At 55.2% G+C, this 26,258-nt stretch overlaps 2 protein-coding genes across 2 annotated transcripts; one reads left to right on the top strand and one right to left on the bottom strand.

Moving 5' to 3' along the window:
- The first annotated feature begins 594 nt into the window (after positions 1 to 594).
- Positions 595 to 13,774, top strand: EXTL1 (exostosin like glycosyltransferase 1). Its single transcript, XM_029230906.1, is given in 12 exon segments — positions 595 to 1,490; positions 6,338 to 6,428; positions 6,723 to 6,830; positions 7,664 to 7,783; positions 8,308 to 8,440; positions 8,639 to 8,676; positions 8,678 to 8,746; positions 9,592 to 9,681; positions 10,393 to 10,479; positions 10,769 to 10,929; positions 12,106 to 12,280; positions 12,436 to 13,774. Coding segments are annotated over 12 exon segments (2,028 nt in total). The 5' UTR covers positions 595 to 717; the 3' UTR covers positions 12,619 to 13,774.
- A 1,206-nt stretch (positions 13,775 to 14,980) lies between these two features.
- On the bottom strand, positions 14,981 to 23,520 carry SLC30A2 (solute carrier family 30 member 2). The gene is made up of 8 exons (XM_029230907.1): positions 23,267 to 23,520; positions 22,381 to 22,598; positions 21,593 to 21,739; positions 20,768 to 20,921; positions 19,846 to 20,020; positions 19,000 to 19,105; positions 16,793 to 16,927; positions 14,981 to 16,304 (listed from the first exon to the last, which is right to left on the bottom strand). Exons 1-8 carry the CDS (start codon positions 23,314 to 23,316, stop codon positions 16,159 to 16,161), a joined length of 1,131 nt encoding a protein of 376 aa, XP_029086740.1. The 5' UTR covers positions 23,317 to 23,520; the 3' UTR covers positions 14,981 to 16,158.
- Between the last annotated feature and the right edge of the window lie 2,738 nt (positions 23,521 to 26,258).

Raw genomic sequence — 26,258 nt, 5'->3', positions numbered from 1 at the left:
GCCAGGACAGTGGGAGGGTGGGAAAGGACCAGGACCCAGAGCCCTCCCAGTCCCCCAGGTAGGGGCCACTGGCTGCACTCAGGCCTTGACCTCAGCTGACTCTGAGAGCCTACATGGGATGCAGGGTCTAATTTAAGCACCAGCTGCAGGGCCCACAGCCCAGGAGTGCCTGCCAGTGGGCACAGGTGTGGCCAGGCTGCTCAGGGGCTGCTCAGGCAGGGGGAGGATAGGGGAGACCAGCCCTGTATCCACCCAGCCCTGCACCCCGGCCAAGCCGCCTCCTGTGGGAACCCTCATGGGTCCCCCATGGCCTGGCAGACGGCCCTCCTCTCCGTTGAGGCCAAGGTCAGGGGGTGCAGCCAGGAGGGCAGAAGGACACTGCCTTGCAGTCTGGACAGGGCTTGCATCAGCCTGAGCAGCACCAGGGGAAGGGGGCCCTGCTGGGAGGGCAAAGGCTGGCTTGGTTGTCCAAAGGCCGAGGAAGCAGAGTCCTGACCGCAGAAAGGCAGGGCCAGAGAGCTGGGTCCTACCTGGCCTCCCGCTGCCTGGCCTGTGACTTGCTGTTTGATCTTACACAGGCAGCCTGCCCTCGATGGGCCTCAGTCTTCCCATCTGTATGATGAGGGTGCTGACCTAGAAGGTGGATCCCAGTCCCAGAGGCCTACACTCAGGCCCCCGCTCCTCCTGCTTCCTGCAGCCCTGGCTGTGGGTGGCCACATGCAGTCGTGGAGACGGAAGTCCCTCTGGCTGGCACTGTTGGCCTCCTGGCTCCTCGTCCTGCTGGGACTCTTCCCCCTTCTCCGCCTGTCAGTGCCCACCAGCCCCTGGGCAGGAGCCCCCCAAGGCTGGCCCCGCTGGTTGGACGCAGAGCTCCTGCAGAGTTTCGCCAAGCCTGGGGAGCTCCTGGAAGATGGCCCTCGACCTCCTCAAGCCCTCCGTGGTGGCAGCTGCAACTGGGGAGCTTGCTTTGACACCTCGAAATGCAGAGGTGGTGGCCTCAAGGTATTCGTGTACCCAGCGGCTGGACCCGTCTCTGAGACTCGCCGCAGGATCCTGGCTTCCGTCGAGGGCTCCCGCTACCACACGCTCAGCGCTGCTGAGGCCTGCCTCCTCCTCCTCCTCAGCCCGGACACCTCCACTGGAGAGTGCGACCCGGTGCCCCCGCAGTGGGATGGGGGCAGGAACCACCTGGTCCTCAGTCTCCACCCAGCCCCTTGCCCCCGGACCTTCCAGCTGGGACAGGCAATGGTGGCCGAGGCCAGTCCCACAGTGGACACCTTTCGGCCCGGCTTTGACGTGGCCCTCCCGCTTCTCCCTGAAGCCCACCCGTTGCGAGGTGGAGCACCTGGCCAGCTGCGGCAACACAGCCCCCGCCCCGGGGTGGCCCTGCTAGCCCTGGCAGAGGACGGGGGCAGGTGGCACGTGGCAGGCACTGACTTCTCTGCCTGCCCCTGGGATGGGCACTGTGAACAGGACCGTGGACCCAAGCAGTAAGTGGAGCTTTCCCCCTTGGGGGCTGGATGGGAAGGGTGTGTGATGGGAGCGAGCCCAGGGGCCAGGGTAGAGGGCAGGATTGAGATGGGCAAACTTAGGGCTCAGCTGCAGCAGGAGGGAATCAGGCTAGACAGTAGAGACCACTACCACCGAGACGGTGATTTGCTGCAAGAGGTGTCCAAGGAAGGTTTTAGAATTCTTCCTTGGGGATCTTTAAAAGCATAAAACATGACTCACTCCTATTCTTCTTCTTTTATTCCAATCCTTCCTTCCCTAATATTTTATTTGACATACAACTCTATAGTGTTTACTATGTGCTAAGCACTTTTTATAAATGATTATAATAAAATAATACTAATCTTTATCTTTGAAGCGTTGGTGTACCAGACACTAAAGCTCAGAGAGGTTGTGTAAATTGTCTGAGGCCACCCAGCCAGAAAGAGCACAGCCAGTATTTTAATCCAGGATTGCCTGGCTCCAAAGCCTTCAGCCTCAGAATTCTGGGGTTTAAGCAAGAGTTTATGATCAATCCTGTCAAATGCCTCAGAGCCATGGTCACAGATGGAAGCTGCTCCTATGTCTAGTTTCCGGGATTAACCTCTCGAGGTAACAGGCTTTGGCTATAGCAAATATGAATTAAGTTAGACCTACAGAAGAATTCCTACCAGTGAGAGTGCCTGAATATATACAAGAGGCATGGGGACCCATGGGGACATGGAGAGCTCACTTAGAAACTTCTCTCTACTTGGGCTAGTGGTGGTGACACACCCCAGGTGGTAAAGCAGTTAACGCCTAAGCACCCCAACCCCTCTGCAACCCCCAGGAGGCCAGCAGTATCCAAAGTCTGGCTGGGCAGACTGGAAGTGGAACCTGTCACTCTAGAATCCTTCCCTTGTCCCCTGTCTCAGGTATCTCCCTATTCTTTTCTAGAACAACATGGCTTATTCTGAGCTCCACTTCCCTCCCAGGAATTCTTCACGTGGCCAAGCTCCGTTTTTGCCTCTGCTTGGGGCTTCTGGGGCTTTTCTCAGCCACAGGGCTCTTGTGGGAATGGAATCTCTCTACCTCCTGAAGGCACATGGCCTCCAGGGAGCCCCGCAGCCAGGGGTAAGAGCAGAAAGGCCCCTCAGTCCCCATGGCCCATCCCTAGCAGGCATCCTCGACAATCACCCGAAAAGCTGCAGATCCCATCAGGTACCTCAAACTCCAAACTCAGACAGAGCTCACCTTTGGTGACAAGGTTCTCCGCTCACCTTGCCTGGCCTTACTTTTGATTAGGCACTTAGCCATTCTTGGTTTCAGGAAGTTCTTCTTTCAGCTGACTTTAGTTACAGCTAAATGCAGTCAGTTACTGGTGAATATGAAAGTTATTTTAGTCTGAACTTCTCTGAGAAACTGAAACTTGGGGAGTGCACACAATAGGTAGGTGCTCACTAAATGTTTACTGATTGAATCCAAATTGGCCAGAACTGGCCAATGTTTTCTAATAGGCGTGGGCCACCCTCTGAGTAGCAGTTTTGATAAGTGTATTTCCAAGGTGTGATGCCTGACAGCCTCTAACTGTCCTCTGAATTTCTAGATTTTCTGTCTTTGGCCTCAACCCACCTGCAGGCGACAGGACTTGTAATCTCTGGAGTAGCTGGAGCCTCAGTTTCCCTGACGTGCCAGGCAGCTGCCTGAGGAGCTAGTCAAGTATAGGGACAGAGAGAGCGGGAGGCCCACAGCCACAGGCCAGCGCCCGGAAGGTGGCCTGAATAAACAAGTGTCGGCCAGAGAAAGAGGCGATTCAGGTCGCTGCCACCGTCCCACATTCACTCCGCTGGGGGAAGGGAGGAGGGGAGAAAGTGGGCATCTGGGGAGAGCCTGCTCCGCCGCTTTACATAATTCATGGCTAATCCTCTCGAGCACCCTTCAAGGGAAGTGTTATGATCCCCATTTCAGGGAACAGGAAACTGAGGCTCAGAGACGTGGAGGCAGCCAGCCAAGGGCCTTGGTGACAAGCTCCGCGGTTCACCACAGCCTCCCTCACTGCTCCGATCAGGCGCTCAGAAGCAGCAGAGCTGGGATTAAACCACACTTCTGGCTCCAAAGCCCATATTTTTCCACCTTCGCTGAACAGTCTCATATTGCTTTAGCATAAGCCTCCACCCGTTTAAATTGTTATTTATTTATTTTTATGAATAGGGAATTCATTCACATGGTACAAAATTCCAAAGGCACAAAAGAGTATACAGTAAAAACTCCCTCCCACCCCTGTCTCCAGCCACCCAGTTTTCCCCCCTGGAGCCAAATACCCTTTCTAGTTTCTCTTGTGTCTTTTCTGAAGTACTCTGTGTGTATATAAACATGTGTATATGTTCTCCCCTGCTTTTGGGGGTTTTTTTACATAAATTTATGCATGTTTTAAGGTCCCCTGGCCTGTCGCCACTGGGCACACGAGGTGCAGTGCCTAGGGCCCATGATACTTTAGGGGCCCATGAAAATGTTCTCATTTCTTTGAAAACCAGAAGAAAAAAGTGAACTTCTAAATAGAAGAAAATGCTTTCATATATAATATTAGTATGTTCATTTTTATACCAACACAGTTATCGAATATAATTTTTATATTTTTATGGCTGAGGAACTGCAAAGGCCAAAGTACGCAGGGCACTGGAAGTCGCAATGCAGCCCTGCCCGTGGCCATGGGTGGAGTCACCTTGACAGCAGCCTTGGACACTGAGGCCCCAAGTCCATGCCAAGCACTTTACAGGGTCACAGATCATCAGCAATCACGACGAGATCCATCCCTTCTACAACACACACACACACACACACACACACACACACACACACACACACACGGAGGTGCTCGTCTAGCCTCTGATGGGGAACTCACCACCTCCCAAGGCCACCCACTGGCTATTCTCAGCCAGCTCCATTACTAGAATTTGTGCCGAAACTGACCTTTCAGACATTTAGTCCATCGGTCCTGGGTCTCTCCTCTGTTGCACACTGAGCATTCATTCATTTAGCCCCCACTGAGTGCCCATACTCTGCCAGGCGCCCTGCTAGGCCCTGGGGATACTGGATGAGGGAGGCACAGCCCCAGCCCTCAAGTAGCTTAGTCTTATTAGAGAGACAGACAAGTCACTGGTGTGACACACATTGTTAAACAGAGAGAGGGTGGGCAAGCTGCCTGCCCGGCTCCTCTACTTCAGAGCTGTGTGACCACTTTAGGCCTCAGTTTCCTCATCTGTAAAATGGAATATTAACAGCGCATACCTCCCATCTCATAGGGTTGTTGTGAGAATGAAGTGAGTCAATGCATGTAAAGCACCTAGAACAAAGGACACGCTCAGTAAAGGTTAGCCTGGCTCGTTACTACTGCAGTGCACATAAGGGCTGTGGGAGCAGAGAGGAGGGAGCCATCTCTGGAGAGACCAAGGAAAGCTTCCCAGAGGAGGCAATATTTGAACTTTATACATTAAGATCAAGTAGGAGGAATTCTTCGGGCTGCAAGGCAGGAAGGGGTGTTCCAGGCTGAGAGAGAAGGAGGTACAAAGACACAGAGGGAACAGTAGACGTTAACGAGGACTGACTGATACAGTTTATTCAGCAGGCTCTCTGGCTCTGGGTTCTCTGAAGCCTTAAACTTAAGGGTTTTCAGTCCCTTAGGGCTTTACTGGGGGAGGAGGAGAGGGCTGTGGCTGGCTGGTGCCGTGGCTCTCAATGAGGTGGAGGGTGTCCTGTTTTTAACTTGTAGCTTTTTCCAGAAGAAGCCTGGCGGGACACCTGAGCATCGGGCAAAGAAGGCCGGGTCCTCGGGGAGACCCCTGGGCAGCAGGTCTGGGGTGGTTCAGATAACCTGGGGCCAGGAGTTAGCACACCTTGGTTCTAGTTCCAGCTCTGCCCCAGCCCTTTCTGAGAACCTGAGCCAGTCCTCGGGTCTCTCTGAGACTCAGTCTCCCCATCCGTGCAATGAGGGTTGGTCCTGAGGCTAAGTACTCCTAGGATTGCTTCTTGAAGGTTCAGACTCAGGACCAGATAGACTGTAGCTGAGGAGGGTCCTGGAACCCTCTAGGCCCTATTCAACAGTCCCACTCTGAGCAGGCCTGTGAGCCCTGGAGTCCTGCACACACACACACACACACACACACACACACACACACACACCCCGTAGCCAGGTCATGGGCACTCCTTCCCTGGCTGGGCAGCTCCTGGGTGGTGGCTCTGAGGAGGCTGTGACTCCTACCCCTCCCCCCAACAGGCACACACAGCCTGAGTGTGGCCCTGGGGCTGGTGGGGGGAGGGGGGAGGAACAGAGGAGGCCTGTCCTCTGGGCAAGGGGGCCTCTGGGCAGCGGCTTCCTGTGTGGTTCCAGGCTGGGGGCCCAGCCCACCTCCTGACAGAAGAGCTTTTCACGGGCCTGGGCTCTGAGGACGGGGAGAGGGCAGGGCATGGAGGCCACTCAGGTGAGGGCCACCCAGAAGTCTGCATGAGGCCAAGAGGTGGGAGGGCAAACGCGTGCTTGCCCAAGTCAGACCAGCCTTGGAAACATCAGCTCCCACCACCTCCCATTTTGCAAACGAGGGAACCGAGGTCCTAAGAAGAGAAGGGAGGTGTCTAATACCACCAAGGGCAGCGGCAGAGCTAGAGCTGCTACCCCAGCTGTGGGCGAGGGGCAGTGTATGGCTGGGCGTGTGCAAGAGTGTCTGTTAACATATGAGAACATGGTGGCGGGTTTGTACATTGTGAATTTGGGATTGTTAGTGTGGAGGGCTGGGGGGCCATCAGGGGAGCCAGGGGGTTGAGGGGCAGCTGTCTCAGGTCTCCTGGGTGCAGGGCCCCCTCCTGTGCTCCTTAGGACCCACCCTGGGGCAACGCTACCTAACGCCACCTTCTGCCTCATCCCTGGCCGCGGTCCTGATGTCTTACACTTCCTTCAAGCCCTGCAGGTACAACCCCGACTTGGGCATCCCCCATCCCTGTCCCCCTACACTCCTGAGCTGGAAGGGCAGTCTGGGCCCAGGCCAATGGGAAGGGCCGGTGAGCTGCCCACTCCTTTACTCTGGGACTCAGATGTGCCTACAGCCATATTCACTGCACCCTCTGCAGAACACCCCCCCTCTGTATTTTCTCTCCTCTGTATCCCTTGCCCCCAATGCAGAAGTTGCTGACTTGGAAAAGGGAGGAGGGGTGAGTGTGTGCAGGGTGGGACTGGGCTCCCCAGTGACCTCCCTACCCCCCAGGCTGGCTGCATCCCTGTGCTTCTCAGCCCTCGCTGGGAGCTGCCCTTCTCTGAGGTCATCGATTGGACCAAGGCGGCCATTGTAGCTGACGAGAGGCTCCCACTTCAGGTAGCTCAGGGCCCTACCAATGGGGTGGGGACTAGACCCGGGACATGGGAGGACCCCGGGATCCCGGCCCCCAGGCTGGTCTCGGTCCTCATTCTTATCCCCCATCTGTGTATATTGATGATTTTGCGCCCAGCCCCAAGCCTCTGGGGTTCTGAGAGCTAGAACTCAGCCTCTTTCAGCCTCAGTTTCCCCATCTGTACAATGGGATAAGTTAGACCAGATGATCTCCAGGGGCTCAACCCCACTGGTCCATGACTGATTAAATACCTAGTTTAAAGGAAAGTCACAAAAAATCCAAAATCTGAGTGCCTACATGGAGCTTGGGGTGGGGAAGCAAAATGCAGAGTGACTTTTCCATCTGATGAAACTCATTTTGCCCAGCTCTGAAAAACATATGCATGGGCCTTGAATCCCCTGAGAGGTGAGAATGGTGTAAGAAGTTAACAGGAATAGCCTCCATTCACTGAGCCTCTACAATGTGCTAAGCCCTTAATATGTATCATCTAATTTAATCCTCACAACCACCCTACGAGGCAAGTACCATTATTGTTCCCACTTTACAGATGAGGAAACAGACTCAGACGGATTAAGTGGCTCATCCACAGTCACACAGTTACTAAGTGGCATTTAAACTCAGCTCTGTGTGACCCTTGAGCTCTTAATTGCTAAGTTACCTAGGATTTTGCCAAGGCTGGCAGCTGCCAACCCACCTGGAGAAATGTGGGGAGCGGGCTTCTGCTTCCCAGACCTCCAACCTAGGTTGTCCCCACCCCAGGGTGAGTCAGGGCCTGCCAGGGCCCCATGCCTTCTCCTTTGCTCCCTCTGTGCCCCAGGTCCTGACTGCCCTCCAGGAGATGCCCCTCACACGGGTCCTTGCCCTGCGTCAGCAGACCCAGTTTCTATGGGATGCCTACTTCTCCTCGGTGGAGAAGGTCATCCATACCACTCTGGAGGTGAGGGGGATTCACCTGATGGGAGCTCTGGTGTTTGGGTCTGCCTCATCCCTGCCCCTCTCCATGCCCCTCTCTTCTGACACCTCCTCTGCCCTGGTGTTTGGGCTTCCCCCTTGAAGATGCTTCTGGGATGAATCAGAGACCTGGCTCGGAGCTCTTGGATGAGTTCCTTCTCCAGTCTTGGCCTCAGTTTCCCCATCTGTAGCAGACAGATTTCAAAGCATGTGCCAACTCCAGCTGATGGGCATTGGTTGCCTGGGGCATATGTTGGGAGGGATTCTGGGTCCGGAAAAAATGTCATGACCTGTTAGTGGTATCTGCCATGAGTGAAGACAGCATCACTGAGTGACCCCCTACCCTGGACTTCTGAACCTTTCTGTCCCCAGCCATCTGGTGTTACAGATGCTGCCCTCCCCAGATTCCTGAAGGGGGAGGTGTGGGGCTGCACCAGGTCCTCACTTCCTCAGACCCCGCCCATGGCCACACTGGCCGCTTCCTCTGCACAGCCTTCTCTCATTTCACAGATTATTCAGGACCGGATCTTTGGACCCTCTGCTCACCCCTCGCTACTATGGAACAGCCCCCCAGGGGCAATCCTGGCCCTGCCCACTTTCTCCCCAAGCCCCTCGGACTTCCCCTTCTACCACCTACAACAGGGTATGCCCTAGAGATGGGACAACTTGAAGTCCCCTCATCAACTCTCCCCAAGTCTCTGCCCCAGCCTCAACCATAGAGCCCCACCAAGCCCCTCCCCAAATCTCCCACATCTTTTCTGGCTCCCCAAGTCCCCAACTCAGGTCATTCTCGGGGGTTCTGTCCCCTCCCGCCCTAATAGCCTGTGTCTCATTCCTCCAGGCTCTCGTCCTCTGGGCAGGTTCAGCGCCCTGATCTGGGGGGGGGGCTCCAGGCCAGCCCCCCCTGAAGCTCATCCAGGCTGTGGCAGGCTCCCAGCACTGTGCCCAGGTCTGCCCCCTTGCCAGCTGGGGTGCCGGGATCCAGGATGGGGGCGAGACAGGGCAGAGCCCTTGAAGACATCTGGACGCCAAGGATAACCACACATTTTGGGGGGAGGCACAGGAAGGATTTTCAAGTACCATTGCTGCCTTCCTCTTTCAGTCCCAAGTTTCTAGTTCCTTTCCCCCACCTCTATCCCCTCTTCCCTCATGGAAACTGACAAAGCCACCTGAAAAACAGGCGCCCCTTCTGGAGGTTGAAGTAAACATACATGCATTGTTTTTATTCATCCAGCCTTTTCTGAGCACGCTGGGCTTGACGCTGAGGAGGCAGAGAAAAAGCAGGAAAGGATTCTGCCCCAGATTCATATTCAGTTAGCACTTCCCAGCACACAGACTGTCAAATATCATTTCCAGAGAAGCCAGATAGGCTCTTGAGAGTACTTGGAAAGGAGACAAGCAGTTAGCTCAGCCAGGGTGCAGACGGATCAGCTTCAAAGATGGGACATTTGAACTGGGCTGGGAATGACAAAGGAGCAGGAGGAAGAGAATGAAAACCTTTGAGAGAAGACGGGGATGGAGCATGGGGTCAGGGCCCAGGCTAGGTGCGACTTGAGTTCTAATGCTACAGGTAGCTACCTTCGTGTCACTGGAATTCATGCCTTCCGGAAGCTCAGAGGCAAAACCAGGGCAGTCATGAAAGGACCTTGACTCTAACTAAACTCCTCCCAAACTCACATATACAGCTGCTCTTCCAAACTGCTTCCACCCTGAGAAAGATTACTCCTGGGACACCCCACACACACACCCTGGCCTTCTGACCCAGACTTCAGGAACATCCCCCTTTCCTTCCAGATCTTGGTTCTCTGGAGCAGTGAGAAGCCACCCCCAACCAGGTGGCCCAAGACAGCAGTGCCCTTGACAGTCATTGATGGGCACAGGAAGGTGAGAGATGGGGAGGGATGTGGAAGGGTGGGCTCACCCCCAGAAACCTGAGATCTGGGGAGGACATACACGGTGTGATTTACTTGGGCCTGAGCCAAAGCTGGACTTCAAGTTGGGCCTGGAGAAATCAGACCATGGGTTTCAGCTGCAGGCCTAATAGAAATGATTCTCTTCCATCCCTGGCCCTTGTGAATTGTGCTTCCAGAGAACTGGGGTTTTGTGTGATGAGGGAAGGCAGAGAGAGTACATTGCTGTCTCAGGTAAGGGATAGAGGGGAAACCTGGGCAGGTGGCAGCATTTTGGGCGGGGGTGAAGGGGTGGCTTCCAAGAACCTGGGTTGGTGTGACACACCTGCTTGCCTGTGCCGTTCTGGGAAAGTCCCTTCACCTCTCCGGACCTGTTTCTTTCAAACAAAGGATGCTCACCAGGGTCGAGGTGAACATCTAATGTGACAATAGAGGAATCCTGAAATGTCAAAACTGGAAGGGCCCTAGATACCAATTTGCCCATTTTACCAAAGGGCAAATTGAAGTCCAGAGAGGGAAAATGAGGTCCTCAGGTCCGAGTTCCGGGCAGACTTGCTGTTTTCACTGCTCTTCCTTCTACACCATGTCTGCAGGGGCTCCTGCTTAGCAGATATGCAGATACTCATCATGGGAGCCTGGGGAGGGGTCCTACGGCTGAGTTGCCCTCCGCTCCCTCCCCCTGCAGGTCAGTGACCGCTTCTTCCCGTACAGTGCCATCAGCACCGATGCCATCCTCAGCCTGGATGCCCATAGCAGTCTTTCCACAAGTGAGGTGAGGACTCCCAAGAGGAGCCCTGGCAGCCCTCAGGCCCCGGGAGCTGGGATGACCAGAGATCAAGAAGTCGAGCCTCCTGCTTTAGGAGTTTTCAGCTCCTAGCCGCAAAAGCACTGTTTCTAGCTCCCAGTTGGGAAAGTTCCCCTAAGCATCCCCTGGAAATTTTCTAGCTCCCTTCTCCTCTCCCCTGAGTCCCCTCAGCCAGGCTGGCCTTGCCTCCATGTCTCGGGAGGCTCCTGGCTGGGCAGGAAGTCCTTCCTCACACCTTACTTAAATATCTCCCCAGGTGGACTTCGCTTTTGTGGTGTGGCAGAGCTTCCCAGAGCGGATGGTCGGCTTTCTGACGTGGAGCCACTTCTGGGATGAAGCCCGTGGTGGCTGGGGCTACACTGCCAAGAGGACCAACGAATTCTCCATGGTTCTCACCTCGGCTGCCTTCTACCATAGGTACAGACGCCAGCCCCGGCGCTGGGCTCAGAGGGCCAGAGAACCCTCCTTTGAACCAGGAGCAGGGTGGCGTGGGAGTGGACACAGCAGTCAGCCGAGAGCTCAGAGATCCAGGTTCAAGGCCACTTCCCGGTGCTGTGATGGGCAAGTCTCCTCACCTCTCTTGAGGTTCAGTTTCCTTGTCTGTAAAGTGTATTCACCTCACAGGGCTGGTATGATCATCAAATAACAAAAATACATGAAGGGCTTCCCTGGTGACGCAGTGGTTAAGAGTCCGCCTGCTGATGCTAGGGCACGCGGGTTCATGCCCCGGTCCGGGAAGATCCCACGTGCCGCAGAGCGACTGGGCCCGTGAGTCATGGCTGCTGAGCCTGCGCGTCCGGAGCCTGTGCTCCGCAACAGGAAAGGCCACAACAGTGAGAGGCCCGCGTACCGCAAAAAAAAATAAACTAAAATACATGAAGTCCTTGGCACACAGATAGTCAACAAATGGCAGCTTGTTGTTTTGTTTTTGTTTTTGTTTTTTGCGGCATGTGGGCCCCTCACTGTCGCGGCCTCTCCCACCGCAGAGCACAGGCTCCGGACGCGCGCAGGCCCAACGGCCACGGCCCACGGGCCCAGCCGCTCCGCGGCACGCTGGATCCTCCCGGACCGGGGCACGAACCCGCATCCCCCGCCTCAGCAGGCGGACCCCCAACCACTGCGCCACCAGGGAAGCCCAGCAGCTACTGTATTTTAAGTAGAGCCATGCAGAGGATATGGACAGTGTTTGGATTTGGGGGTGGGTGAATCCACGGCCTTCCTGAAGCTGGTCTTTGGCCTGCCATGTTTGATGGCCTTGGAACTAGCTGATCCTCCCCTCATTCTGGCTCTGAGTTCAGACTTCAGAGCCCAGGGAAGGGGGCCCCAAGGAGCAGTGAGGGAGGTGGCAGGGAGTTCACCGTTGGCTGCAGACAAGCCACAGAGCACAGAGTAGTGGAGAGTGGTGCATACTTGGGGTGGGCGCTCTCTGAGGCTGCCAGAGCTCAGCTGAAAAGGGAGCAGGACTTTCACAAGAAGCTTAGGAATTCGGGTCAAAGGGAGAGTAAGGTCAGGAGGGAGAAGAATGGGGCCTGGGGCGGGGGGGGGGGGGGGTAACTCGGCTACAGCCTCTCCTGCTCCTCCCTCCTTACCCAGGTATTACCACACCCTCTTCACCCACGCCCTGCCCAAGGCTCTGAGGACCCTGGCAGATGAGGCACCCACCTGTGTGGATGTCCTGATGAACTTCCTAGTAGCATCCGTCACCAAGTTGCCCCCTATCAAGGTGCCCTATGGGATGTGGCATCAGGAAGCCAGACCTCCTCCACTGGTGAGGATCTAGGGGGGTGGTCGGCACTGGGAGGGCCCCGGCTGGGGAAGGGATTCCCGTTCTAACCCTAACCCTTTTTGCTGCACGAGGCGGGGGTAGGGTGGGGTTCCGAGGACAGAGAAGCCCTCCAACGCATTTCTCCCCGCCCCGCTTAGGAGCCTGGGGGTCCGGGGCTCAGGCAGGAGCCGCAGCCCGCAGCCCAGAACTGCATCAACCAGATGGCGGCAGGGTTCGGCCACATGCCCCTGGTATCTTCTCGCCTCCGTCTGGACCCCGTGCTCTTCAAGGACCCGGTGTCCGTGCTGCGTAAGAAGTATCGCAGCCTGGAGAAACCCTAGCAGTGACTAGCTGAGACCCCGGCCCGGCTCCCAGCGGTCGCTGCAAACTGCCTCGGGGGAGGGGGGAGGCTCCGCCTCCTCCCTTGCGGTATCTGGAGACCCAATCAAGGCTGCCATTTAGCCAGCACGGCAGTACCCGATTGGCCAACCACCGCTTCGCCCCCCACCCCCCAGCCTAGCCGCTAGTGGCAGTTTCCACATCGCTGTCTCTGGGGCCTTTCCTCTGCCTTCGCAGATCCCTTGCCTGGAATGCCTTTCTTGGCTTCTCTGCCGAGCTGACATCTACTTCTCTTTCAGATCCTCGCCTCCTCCACGAAGCTGCCTGACCCCCACCCCCGCCCCGGATCCTCTGCGCTTTCACAGCCGGGTGTGTCCCTTAGGCCCGACGCTATTCATGCTGCCTCGCAAGGTACATCGTCAGGCCCCAGGACTGACCCGGGAGTCCCGGGAGGGCAGGGCCGTGTCCTCGTCTCTCTGGCCTGGCAGGTGCGCCACAAATATTTGACGAACAGGTAGACGGAAGTGACATCAACTACATGCCTGGCTCTGTGGCGACAGTGGCGGGTGTGTGGACAGGGTGTGCGGAGTGAGACACAAAACTGCACCTCCCACCCCCCCACCCCCGGGTTTTTAGTCCGGCCGGAAAGCAGCTTCTCGCAGAATCCTGGGCGCAGTCCTCGCGCCCCAAAAATAGAGCAGAGAAGTGCCAGGGAGCCAGTTTTGGGGCTCCCTTCCCTACCTGGCGGAGCACAGTTGGGGGTGGTATGGGAACGCCGGTGGCCCTGCCGGGCCCGGGCCCCTCGGCCCAGGCACTGCCGTCGTTCTGCATTACCAGCCCGGACCACTAGTGGTCAGCACCGCGCCGCGCTCCCTCCCCCCGGAAAGGGAAGGAAGCTCGAAACGCCCATCGGGTGGGATTAGGGGGAGCGGGGACGTCGAGATTGGTGGTGCGCAGCTTGAAGTCGGAAAACTGGTTGGCCCACACGCTTAGGACTAAGAAGGGGCCATTTCTAGGTGGGCTGTGTGGGAGCAAGGGCGGTCCCGAGCGAGCAGGTGGTGAGAGTGGAGAGGGGGAGGGGACGCTGGGTTCTCCTGGGTTCACCCACCTGGAACTGGAATGATCACTTCCGAAATAAAGCGCGTGTCTTTGCCCCTTTGCTCAGGCTATAAATACCTCTACAGCAGCTGCGCGGGGGGAGGGGGACTCAGGTCTTGCCTGGGAGCTGGGGCCACTCTAGAGGAATGGGGATGTGGGTCCAAACCAGGTTCAGGGTATCCGGTGTTTTTCTACCTTGATGGCCTCGCAGCTTTGGAAACTCCCGTGACTAGTGACTAGCTCTCTGGCCAGAACATGGTGTCCCCAAGGCCTCCCACGTCCATCCTCCTGTTTGACCTCTGGCCCCTGGATGACTCAGGTCATCCCCAGAGCCAGTCACAGCGTGGGATGCAGAGAAGGCTCTTCGGGGAGGCGTGGGGCCGCTATATTCTTGAGATGGAGGGGGGACTGGGAGTTTAAGGAGAGGGAAGACAGTCTGGCCCTGAGTCAAGGACAGTTGTTGAGGAAGCACACAGCTGCAACCCAGGCAGCCTTCCCAGGGTGGGGAGGACTCCAAGTGCCAGGCCCAGCTGAGGGAGACACCTTTTCCCTCCCCACTCACAGTTGCAGCACCCAGAATACTGAACTACCGTGGCATGGCCTTGCCTGTGGGCTGCCAGGCCCCAGGTCTCATACTGTACCAATACACAGCCCAGAGCAGGTCCCCAGCCCCTGCTGTAGGGGGAGGCCTAGGGCTGTGGAACTTCGGGCAAGTGACTCAACCTCTCTGAGCCTCAGTTTTCCCATCTGTAAAAATGGAGGACAGCAATGACTGTCTCTTGAGAGGTGTGTAAGGACTTGGAATATAGCAAAGCCCAGGATCCAGGTTCCTGCGGCCTGCCATGGCTGGGGGGAGGGAGGAATTTGATTCCTAAGATTGGGGTGGAGTGGAGCTCCACCAGCGGTCACAGTCACACACACACACACACACACACACACACACACACACACACACACACACACACACTTCCAAGCCAGCACAACTTCCCACAGACTTGAAGGGGCCGAAGAACCCTCAAACCTAGATCACAGCCAACCCTGGATGACAGTGCTGGAAAGGCACAAACAGGTCGTTTCACAGATGGGAAGAGAGAGGCTCAGAGGGGAAGGTGAGTGACCAACCCCTCCTCCTCCTGCTGTGGGTCAGGACAGAGTCAAGACAAACCCAGTGCTGCCCCCCGAGGCTGGGAAGCCCACCTGGCCCCTCAGGCCATCCTTCCAGAAGGATGATAAAAGCACCCACTCTCCCACAACCACCATATGCTCAGCTGACTTTAGTTCCAGTCCTCACAACAACCCTGTGAGGTAGGTGTCAACATTCTTTGTCCGCAGACGAGAGGGGCGCTGACCTGCCTAAGGGCAGAGACAGACCACCAGATCAAAGCCACCTGATGACTGGGCATGCTGCCTCCTCTGTGAGACTGGGGACAGGTCCCCCGGCTTCATCTTGGAAATACAAGCCACCTCCTAATTCAGGAATCTTCACACACACCTCAGGAAGCCAGGGGTTCCTGTTCAGGTTGTACCCTCTGTGTCCTCCATCCCCAAGTTTTGAGCAAGCCAGGCCATACCGGCAACAGAGCTGGCCCAACCATACCCAGTGTCAGGCTCCCCGACCCCGGGACACAATCAGGGCAAGAGGAGTGGCCCGGGGCCTGTGGGGCTGTTTGCGGGGGACCCAAGCTGAAATCTGTGCCCACCTCCACCCCTCCCGCCAGGACACCTTTGTGTTGGCACAGCTTCCTGGGCGTTGACGAGGTGGGGGGAATAAAGAAAGAGGAAACCAGCAGGTCCTTACCTAGTCAGAAGTCCCCTACCTCCAGGAAAAGGAAACATTTGGCTCTCAGTGAAATGACTCATGCACAGATCAGCCTCAGGTGCCCCCTGGCTCCCCATCTCAGGGGGGACCCGTATGAGTGTGCAGAGTCCTCACAATTCCCCAACTCCCCATGGCCTCCTTGTAGCGTATTGTTAGAGGCAGAGGAAGGGGGCTCTGTCCCAGGGCTTCTTTATGGATTCATAAGGCAAAGGCCAGACAGACTGAAAATGGGAAATGAGGCAGGCAGGTGAGGGGACAATGAGTCTCCCCTCTGTCACCCCTCACTATGCCCCACTGCCTTTCCAGAGGCTAGTGGTAGGGCGGCATTAGCTGAGGATGAGGCCCAAACCCTGCCCCACCGGGAGCTGGAAGAGTGGGGTCACACCAGCTTTACACCTGCAGAGTTCCCATCCTGGGGCTGGCGGGAGTCAGATGGGGGAGACGGGGAAGAGCCCGTTCCTGGAGTGGGACGAGCCTCCTCCACACTGAACATGGAGCAGCAGTCAGGAGAGTGACCTGGTTTATAACCCACCTGGGGTAGGCAGAGTCCTGGCTGGGCCTGGGGGACACTCAGTCCAGCCGTCGGCAGGCCTGTCCATGCCCCAGTTGGTGCCTGGCCAGGCAGTCAGTCCGAGGGACCCTGGCATGACTGACAGTCCTTCATGTCCTCAGAGTAGTCCTCTATCTGGATGGTCACGGTGTGGAAGTGGAACTTCCCCTGCAGGCAGGTCCTGGCTGCCTTCAGCACAGCCTGGGCGTCTGCATTCCCAGCTGGGGGCAGAGAGGACACATGAGGGGAGACGCCAGAGAACCGATTACTCACTCTTGGGCCCTTAGGAATGATTAGGAGCCTCAGTCTCATATCCTACCCCCCAGCAGAACAAGATAGGTGACGATGGACATCAAGAAACCCCCAGACTCACTCCTGTACCAGGCAACCCTCTGGTTCCCATACCTGGCACAACGCTGAAAGAGCAGGAAAAGCACTGGCTTTAAGACTAGGAATCTTTCCTCTGCCACTGATTAGCTGTAAGAGCCTGGGCGAGTGACCTTACCACCCCCCACCCCCCAACCTCAGTTTCTTCATCTATAAATGGGACTGTGATGACCAAATGAAATAATGTATATCAAGTACTCAGCGTGGGGTCAGGTCCAATGCATGGGCACTGCAAGCATCCGGGGTCATCTGGGCCCATCAGGGTGGCCCCGGGCCTCCGGCTGCCTCTCTCTCACCCACCCCAAGTGTTCCCACTACTCACCGATGGCGACGTGGACAGACAGGATAGGCTGGGCCACAGTTAGCGCCCAGATATGCAGGCTGTGCAGGGCTTCCACCCCCTCCACCGACAGCAGCAGATCCCGCACAGCCATGAAGTCCATGCCCCTGGGGGTCCCTGAGGATGGCAGGGACAGGGGCTGAAGGAAAGGGCGCCCTCCCACCCACGCTTGTTCCTGCTCCTCAAATGTCCCCTCACTCAGACCTCCTTGGCCTGACGTTGCCCCCACCTCCCAAATGACCCCCATCATCTCACCCTGTTGTATTTTCCTCTTCACACGTAACACTGTCAGAAATTATCTTGTTAGTTTCTTGCTGTCTCTCCCTCTGAAGTGGAAACTATGCGAGCAAGACAATTGTTTGGTTTACCACCCTATCCTCAGTGCCTAGAACAGTGCCTAGTCCCACAGTATATGCTCCATTAAAAAAAATTTTTTTTGTCTTCAGCAAGTGGTGCTGGGAAAGTTGGACAGCTGCATGTAAGTCAATGAAGTTAGAACACACCCTTACACCATGCACAAAAATAAACTCAAAATGGCTTAAAGACTTAAACATAAGACACTGACACCATAAAACTAATAGAAGACAGCATAGGCAAGACATATTCTGACATAAATCGTACCAATGTTTTCTCAGGTCAGTCTCCCAAGGCAACAGAAATAAAAACAAAAATAAACAAATGAGGGCTTCCCTGGTGGCGCAGTGGTTGAGAATCCGCCTGCCAGTGCAGAGGACATGGGTTCGAGCCCCGGTCTGGGAAGATCCCACATGCCACGGAGCAACTAAGCCCGTGCACCACAACGACTGAGCCTGCACTCTAGAACCCACAAGCCACAACTACTGAGCCCACATGCCACAACTACTGAAGCCCGCGTGCCTAGAGCCCGTGCTCCACAACAAGAGAAGCCACCGCAATGAGAAGCTCACACACCGCAAGGAAGAGTAGCCCCTGCTCGCCGCAACTAGAGAAAGCCCGCGTGCAGCAACAAAGACCCAGCGCAGCCAAAAATAAATTAATTAAAACACAGAACAAAACAAAAAAAAACCTACTTTAAAATAAATAAATAAATAAAATATGGCACAAATGAGCCTATCTACAAAACAGAAACAGACTCACAGACATAGAGATCAGACTTGTGGTTGCCAAGGTGGCGGGAAGGGAGAGGGATGGACTGGGAGTTTGGGGTTGGTAGGTGCAAACTATCACATGTAGAATGGATAAACAAGGTCCTACTGTATAGCACGGGGAACTATATCTAATCTGGGATAAACCATAATGGAAAAGAATATTAAAAAAGAATGTCTACATGTATATAACTGAGTCACTTTGCTGTACAGCAGAGATTGGCACAACACTGTAAATCAACTCTACTTCAAATAAAAAACTTTTTTTTTTAAAGAAGGGAACCTGGGGATCCCTGCACCCGCATAGGGAATCCTTATCATCACTTTTATCTGGGTCAGTCACATTCTTGGAGAAAAAGCTCTGACCTGCAGCCAAGCACTCCTGTTGACCCCCAATCAGGATCTAGACCAACCCTGACCACACAGAGACCTATGACCTAAGATCCTGAGCACAAGCAAGCCGGGTGAATACGTGTGGTAACTCAGGGCAGACCATCTGCCACCAATGAGCACCCCTCAAAGCCCTGCCACGTCCTCTGGAGGTGGGGTCCTCAGAAAGGAAGGCCTGAGCCGCAGTGGATTCCGCAGTCTTGTCCAACACCAACTGTCTTTTTCTGATCCTCAGTCTGCCCCGCCCTGACCCCACTGTGCAATGAGAAACATAAACCTCACCCCCCAAGGGAAGGCAAGTGGAGACTCAGGAAACATGAGGAGGGACTGGAGGGCCAGGTGCTACAGACACCAGCCGGAAGCCCCCTGCCCAGGCAGGGAGGACACATCCCAGCAGGGAGGAGGCACCCTTGGGGGTAAGAGGAAGGAAAGGATGATCCAGAGGACATTTCCAGAAACAACCACACCTGAGGGCCCTGCTCAATGCCAAGATCAGCCCGGGGCCCCAGGAGATTCTCCAACCTATGCCAGGCTCCAGACCATGGCCCCCCGCCAATGTGCTGGGATGCACCCTACACCCAACACACACACACACACACACACACACACACACACCTGAACTTACATTAGAGCTGGAGAGCCAAGAGCAAAAAGGGAGCCCCAAGCCCAGGTTACCTTCCATCAGTACCAGGATCACATCTCTCAGGATGGTCAAGGTTGTCCCCAGGACGAGGATGGAGAAGAGGAAGGTGCAGATGGGGTCTATAAACTTGTACTCTGGCTACGGGAAAAGGGCAAGGCAGAGCTGGGGCTCACCACCCAACACCTTAGCCTCCCTTCTCTGCTCCCACCCAGCATTAAGTCAGGGAGAGGGGCTCTCTCTGCAGGGTGGGCATGAACCTCACCCTGACCCTGCCTCCCAGTTCTCTACCTTTTATTCTGTGTCCAAAAGGACAGGCAGGACAGACCACAGTTTAGGATAAGGCACTGCACCTTCCCACCCCTCCTTGCCCAAGGGGCTGAGACACGGACGGAGCTAAATGGAATCTTAGGCACCATCTGGTCCGACATCCCCATTTTATAGATGGGGAAACAGAGGCTCAATTAGAGCAAGGGACTCACTCCGCATCATGCGGCTGGCAAGGGGTGAACCAGGCTTCAAGCCCAACCCTTGGCTCTTTCCACTACACCGCACTGCCTGTGTGATGGCCAATGCCTAGGCAGCACGCAGTCCTGGGTTTTAACCTGGCTTCACAACTTACCAGCTGGGTGGCGCTGTGCAAGTCCCTGAGCCTTTCTGAGCTACAGAAAACACCACCACCTCCCCTTCAGGGTTGTTATCAAGATCAGAAGTGCTAACACTTACTGGGTGTTGGATAAATGTTCCTTCCCTCTCCTACCCTTTTGCCCAGAGCTGGGAGGGAGCTAGAATCTGGAAAGGGTCCTGTGCAGAGAGAAGCCTCCAGGTGATCTACCCTCCCTTCCCCACCCGGCCCACTTCCCTGTGTCCCCAGCTCTAACCTTGAAGTATAAAATAAAGGCTGCCACTAAAACACCCAAGCTCTGCAGAAAGTCTCCAACCACATGGATAAAGGCAGCTCGGACACTAGGGTTCTCCTGCTGCTGGCTGGTGTCGTGGCTGTGCTCATGGCCATGGCTGTGTCCGTGGCCAGACTGGTGAAGAATCAATCCCATTCTACAGAAGTGGAGACAAGGCCAAGGGGCTCATTGAGGTAGCAGATAGAGGCTTCAAATCAGCCAGGTAGAGGCCCCCATCAGGACTGGCCTCCCCAGACTGCACGATCCCTTTGGCCACGTGAGGAGCCCAACTCACGTGGCCTTGGTTCAGAGTACCAACAGGAGAAGGGGCTCAGCTCCATCCAATGCCAGGCTGAATCTGGGCACAAAGATGCCCCAGTGCCAAGTCTCAGAGCAGGAAAGCCCCATAGAGGGGCCTTCACCATGTCACAGATGGTGAAGCTGAGGCCCAGAGAAGGAAGTGGCTTGCCCAAGGCCACTGAGCAAAGGTGAGAGAACCCAAAAGAGACCTCGGTGCTCTACACACCCTGCCTCTCACTGAGACCAATTTCAGGCACATCACCTTGAAAAAGGGCTTGGATTCTGCCCCTAGGGACACCTGCTCCTGCAAGAACTAAACTCACCCCTCCCCATGACAGGTAAGAAGCCTCTCTGGTTATTCACTGACTTGTATGGGGTGGGAACTTGATGCTGCCCCAGGTTTACAGCTCCTGATGGCCTTGCCCGAGGCCTCAGGCAGGACCCAGGTGTTCCAGGTGCCAGAGCTCAGACCACTAGGGAAATTCTGATCCTGCGACCTATCCTGGAGTGCAGCACCTCCTCCTTCTAAGGAGAGCAGGCATGTAGGTATGCATGTGAGAAGTGGGAGGGGGAAAGACTCACAGGGAACCCAGGCCACACTCACATGATGTTCACGACCACAGCACAGCCCGACGTGATCAGCATGGTCCCCTTCTCGATCTCATAGTCCCCAGAGATCAGCCGTTCCACCGCCAGGTACACCAGTACCCCAGTCACGACCCAGATGGACAGCACAGAGATCAGGGCGCCCAGGATCTCTGAGGAAGAACCCGGCTCCCAATAGCAATCTTAGCATGGGGCCCTAAGGCTAAGGAGCCCCCTCCTCGTCCCCACAAAGTCTGGGCCTGGGTCCGACTGGGCTCTGCTGGAGCTATGACTGGTGTGGTTGCACCTTACCCCACCACTCATACATCTGGGAACATCTGAGCTAGAAGAAACTCAAGAAATCATCTGGGTCAACCCTTTCTGTTGAAGCTGACTCATTAAAATATATACCCATTGCTCAGCTGGCAAACTAAGGCTTCTGAGGAACAGAGGCTGGGCCATCTGCCACCAAGAGGAAAATGACAATGCAGCGCAGAGATGAACTTCAAAAGCCTTTGCTGAACTTTCCCTCCCCCTAGAGCTGATCCATGGAGTTATGTGCAGAGTTAATGCACAGTCATTTATTCTTGAAGTCTGGCCACTTCATTTCTTAGGAAGGTAGACTCTCCTCCCCTGCGGGGTGGGAATTCCCAGAGGAACAGGGGACCAGGGCTCCCCCATCAGACTGGGAGCTCCCAAAGGACAGACGCCAAGGTTGACATCCTCTTCCCCCACCCATATCACCCTCCTGGCCTTACTCAGGGACCCAGTGCACCCACCTAAGAACCTGATCTTGACCTACCCCCTCTCCCAACTCCATCCCCATCCCAACCAGGGCCCTTACCAGCTCTATGCCAGCCGAAGTTCATGGTCTTGGTGGCTGGCCGGGAAGACATCCACAGGGAGAAGAGGCTGATGAGCATGCTGGCGAAGTCAGTGAGCAGGTGGGCTGCGTCTGTCATGATCGCCAAACTATGTGCCAGGTACCCACCTGCAGGGGCAGGGCCAAGAGGGTGGAGGGTCCTTATCAGTTCCCCAAGGAGCCAACTTCCCAGAGTGTGTGTGCAGCAGGAAAACCATGAGCTCTGGAGAAAGACAATGGATTCCAGACCTCTGCACCATTAGCTGTGTAACCACGGGCAAGTGACTTACTTTCTCTGAGCCTCAACTTCTACCATCTGTGAAATGGGATTCGCAAAATCTGCTTAGAGGGTGAACGTGAAAATCGAGTTCAAATTGGGCCTGTAGGGGAATTCCCTGGCGGTGCAGTAGTTAGGACTCCCCGCTTTCACTGCGTCCTCGGAATGGATTCAATCCCTGGTCGGGGAACTAAGATCCCACAAGCCGCGTGGCATGGCCCAAAACAAAACACAAAAACAAAAAACCAAAATGGGCCTGGAAAGCATAGCGGGCACTCAGGAAATGCTCCTTCCTTCTAGGCACTCAGGTCTTCCCTGACCTACTAGCTGTGTGTGATCTTGGGCAAGTTCCTAAACCTTATGGTGCCTCCGTTTCATATAAGATAGGGAGCCCTTAGTATTAATACTACAGGAACATCCAGGAGAAAAAGCCTTTTGGATCATCCAAACTACCCATGTGCCAATTTCATCTAATTCACAAAAAAGTCCTTACCAGTGACTTCCCCAATCATGAACAACAGGCAGAAGGCACAGGCCACACAGAGCTGGCGCCATGCCCTCTTCTTCTTGAGGTCGCAATCACTGCCAGGACCCGTCTGGGCGTGACAGTAATGGTTGCTCTTGGTAGCCAGCTCAACGGGCTGCAAGTCCAGGCCAGGTGAAGACAGAGGGATCCTGCCAGCCCCATCCTGCCACAGAGATCTGTAAGACCTGTCCAAGGAGGAAGGGTGAGGGGAGGCTCAGCTCTGAGATGGGAGCAAAGAAGGCTGACTCCAGTCTTACCTCTCTGCGGGGCCTGGTTGTTCCCATGTGCCCATTTGGAAGAAGAGCTTAAGGATACTCCAAGCTCGACAGACTCTGCGGAGTGACCAGAAGCCCCTCTTTGCAGGGGGTGCTGGGGAACAACCAGTTCAGGAGTCTTGGCTCGGCGTGTTCCCTCCTCCCCCATCCCTCCCAGGGCCTGGAGGAGGCAAAGACCTTGGGAACTGGCCAAAGGGCTGGGCCGGTCCAGCCGAGCGCGGAGAAGGAGGAGAGTTTACACTCAGGGAGAAGAGCAGATCTCCCCTTCTCACGGTCTGGGGACACCGGGCCTCCCAGGGCGGGGCTGCCCCCGGGCAAAGTGCTGGCCCCAGGGCAAGGCTCCAGGCACGCACTCCCCACTAACCCGCAGGGGTCAGGATCTGTGCTCAGCCACAAGAGGGGAGGGATGATCCCCGCGCCCAGGCTCCATTTCCCCTTTCCTTCCTTCACCTCATCCCACCCCTCCCGTGTGGTCCCAGTTCAAGCCGCCGTCCAAACCAACCACTGGCAGGATAGCAAATGAGGAGGTGGGTCTGATGCCACTCAGATTCCCGCCCCTCCCCAGGCTCTCGCCTTACCCGGCTCCAAGCCTGGCGTCTAACAGATGCTTCCTCTCGGTGGCCTCCATGCGGTCTCGCGCTCCCTGCCGTGTACTCCCTGGAAGTTGCGCGCGGGACGCTCCGCGGCGCTCACTCACCTGCCGGGAGGGCACTGCGCGCCTTTCCCGCCGCCCCGGCGCGTGAGCCCCTCGCCCAACCGCTCTGCCGCGAGTTCGCTCCCGCCTGGCCGTGCCGAGGCTGCCGAGGGGTCGTCCCGCTGTTGCTACCGCTGCTGCCCCCACTACGTCAGCCGTGGCGCCCCGCTCCCGCTGGCTTTACCCGGTCCCCGCTACCCCGTGTGAAGCGGCGCGTCGTGTGCAAAAGCCCGCAGGGAAGGGGGAGGGGGCACCTGGCGGCAAAGGGCCCCGGCATTGACCCCTAGCACCCCGTCCCCTGCGCCCCCGGGGCCCAAGGAGCCCACCTGGCCTGCAACACAAAGCCTAACCGCTCCCCTCCGCCCCCGCTCTGCTGCTTGGTGTTTCCGAGTTGGGACTAGTCTGCGCCGCCTTCCCCGGCTCGGCGCGGGGTGTGTCCCACCGAGAAGTTCTCGGGCCCCGCCTTGTAGAAATCCGCTGTGGGTCCCCTGAGAGCAGGAATGTGGCTCCTAAACTCAGAATTAGGGCTCCTGAGGCTGGGATTGTGTCTTGCCCTCAGGAAACCACTGATCGGTTTCCACTCTCAGGCTGCAGACGCCCGAGCCCCCCATGTTCTTCCACTCAGGCCAGGAGGCTCCTGCGGGTGGGGTATGCCTGCCCTCAGGCTGGGGCAGTAGCCCTCCTTAGGACTGGTTGGCACTGACTAATCCATCCTCGCCACTGAAGCAGCGCCGGTTCCTCCCGTCTTGCGCGCTCGGATTAGATCTGGGGTGGCCGTCTTTATCTCCACCGCTACACAGAGCAGGGTCGCGCTTCAGCAGCAGTCGCCATCTAGACAGAGCTGACACCACTACCACCACACCATCCTTTCTCCACTGCCCCGCAGCAGTCCCCAGGAGCCCCAGGACGGTGCCATGCGTAGTGTTCCGCCGGTAGAAGCCGGCCGGCCCTTCCTGCCGGCTTGATGCCCCATCCAGTTGAAGCTTCGCCCTCCCCCGGCGGTTGGGTGGGAGGAGGGGCAGGGGCCTCTGATAGGCCCTCTACCTAAAAAGAGCTTTGGGCTGGGGACCTCCCTGGCCAGTCACCCCATCATCAAGGGCCCTGGGGACCTTGGCTTGGCTATGGCCCTTCACAGAGACAAGAGACTAGGGTGTGAGCCCCTATCCCACACCACTGGGGACAAGGAGGGGCTCCTTCAGTGTCTCCCCGACAGGAGTCATCTTGTTAGGAAACTAAGTGCAAGGAGCGAGGATGGCAGCGGCATGCCTGCCTAGATTGGGTCCCCACTGAGTACCTTTCCACCTGCTCTGGACTGAGTGTGGACAACTTTTACCGCAGGCTTCCTGGTTTTCCTGTATACTCTTAGAACCAGCAAGCTCAGCGTTACCTGGAGAAGGTGTTAGAATGCAGGTTCCAGGTCCCTGCATCAGACCAACTGAATCAGAATCTCTGGATGTAGACCCTAGGAATCGACATATTTACAAATTCTCAGGGGATTTTCTGCACAGTAAAGTCTGAGGACCTCTACATAAGCTTTTATCATTGCAGACATATATTCACCTGATCTCCCCACTAGATTTTAAGCTCTTTGAGAGCTGGGATGTATTTTATACTTCTATTACAATTTAGTTTAGCTCTGAGCACCTACTGAGCACTTAGTTAAAAGCCTGTGAATTGGATTGAAATAAAGAAGTATATAAACATAGGGCTGGTCACTTAGTCACATGAGAGTAAGTGAGGTAGGTGCAGCTCGCAGGGGTTTCTTGCTGGGCCATCTCAGTCGTGTTGTAGTTTCAAGCTGCCCTGTGCTCAGATTAATCTTATAATTTATTTGAGGGCAAAACATTTATGCTTTAAAAAAGTGTGTCATCTATGTCCCTCTCATTCCCTTTAATGCAAAGCACATTGTAAATTCTCAATATGTGGAGATTTACGAATTGGACCCAGACACATATATTCATTTTATAAAAACTTTTATGCCAAATTTCCCTTAAATTAATACTTTTCTAGGATGCATTTTAATTGATTTGCAAGAGTTTGACTAATTAGTTAAGACTTTGATATATTGAAAAACTGCTCCACTTGTATTCTATTCACAGATCCCCAGAAGGTCCTCTGCTAATGACCTAGCAAGTTGCAGACCTCAACAATTTTATTCTAAAAATGTAGATTCCCCTATAAAGAAAAAAAACGTTTCCTGCCATTCCAGTTCTACAAGGATCAAGCCATTAGCTACTACCGTCGGCCACCGAGGAGAATTCAGGGTGGAGAAAAAATAAGAAGTATTCTGGGCTTTGGATGTACTGGCCCCTAGGCAGTTAAGATGCACATGTAATGAAAACTTTTAATGATCCCAGATTCTTGCATCTTCCCTTACATGGGAAAGCACGAAAATCATTAACTTGAGATGTCTGGTTTTCGTGATTAGCAGACTACATATTTTTCTCAGCAAAAAACATTCATAAATATCCTGGCTCCTCCCTGACGTCTTCAGAGCAGCTGTTTAGTAAGGGCCCCAAATAAAACGTAACTCACAGCTTTTGTGTTGTGCATTTTCACCTTGGTCAACACCTACATTCCACAATGAATCTGATTCTGTAGGTCCGGGGAGGGGGTCTGGGAACCTATATTGTTTAAACTTCTGAGTTGAATGCTATTGTGAAATTATTGTTCATTTTTTATGGTATAAATGGTTATGATTTTGAAAAGAACCTTTATCTAAAGTATTGAAGGATACAAGGGCATGATATCTGGGATTTGCCTTAAAATAATCCCAGTGTGGGGAGGGAGTAATGATGGAGAAGAAACAAGTGTCTGTAACTGTTGAAACTGAGTGATGAGTATGGAGGGTATGTTATAATATTCCCTCTACTTTT

Source organism: Monodon monoceros, unplaced genomic scaffold (assembly GCF_005190385.1).
Source record: "Monodon monoceros isolate NGI ecotype Baffin Bay Population unplaced genomic scaffold, NGI_Narwhal_1 Super_Scaffold_18, whole genome shotgun sequence".
Taxonomy (NCBI): Eukaryota; Metazoa; Chordata; class Mammalia; order Artiodactyla; family Monodontidae; genus Monodon; species Monodon monoceros.
The sequence above is the reverse complement of the archived record's forward strand: the minus strand, read 5'-3'. Positions and strand labels throughout refer to the sequence as shown.

Coding starts and splice junctions, on each gene's coding strand:
- SLC30A2 (XM_029230907.1), bottom strand. CDS start 23,316: ATGGAGGCCACCGAGAGGAAGCATCTGTTAGACGCCAGGCTTGGAGCC. Junction 21,740..22,380: donor CATGATTGGGGAAGTCACTG/GTAAGGACTTTT, acceptor CTGCCCCTGCAG/GTGGGTACCTGGCACATAGT. Junction 19,106..19,845: donor CCTTTATTTTATACTTCAAG/GTTAGAGCTGGG, acceptor CTTTTCCCGTAG/CCAGAGTACAAGTTTATAGA.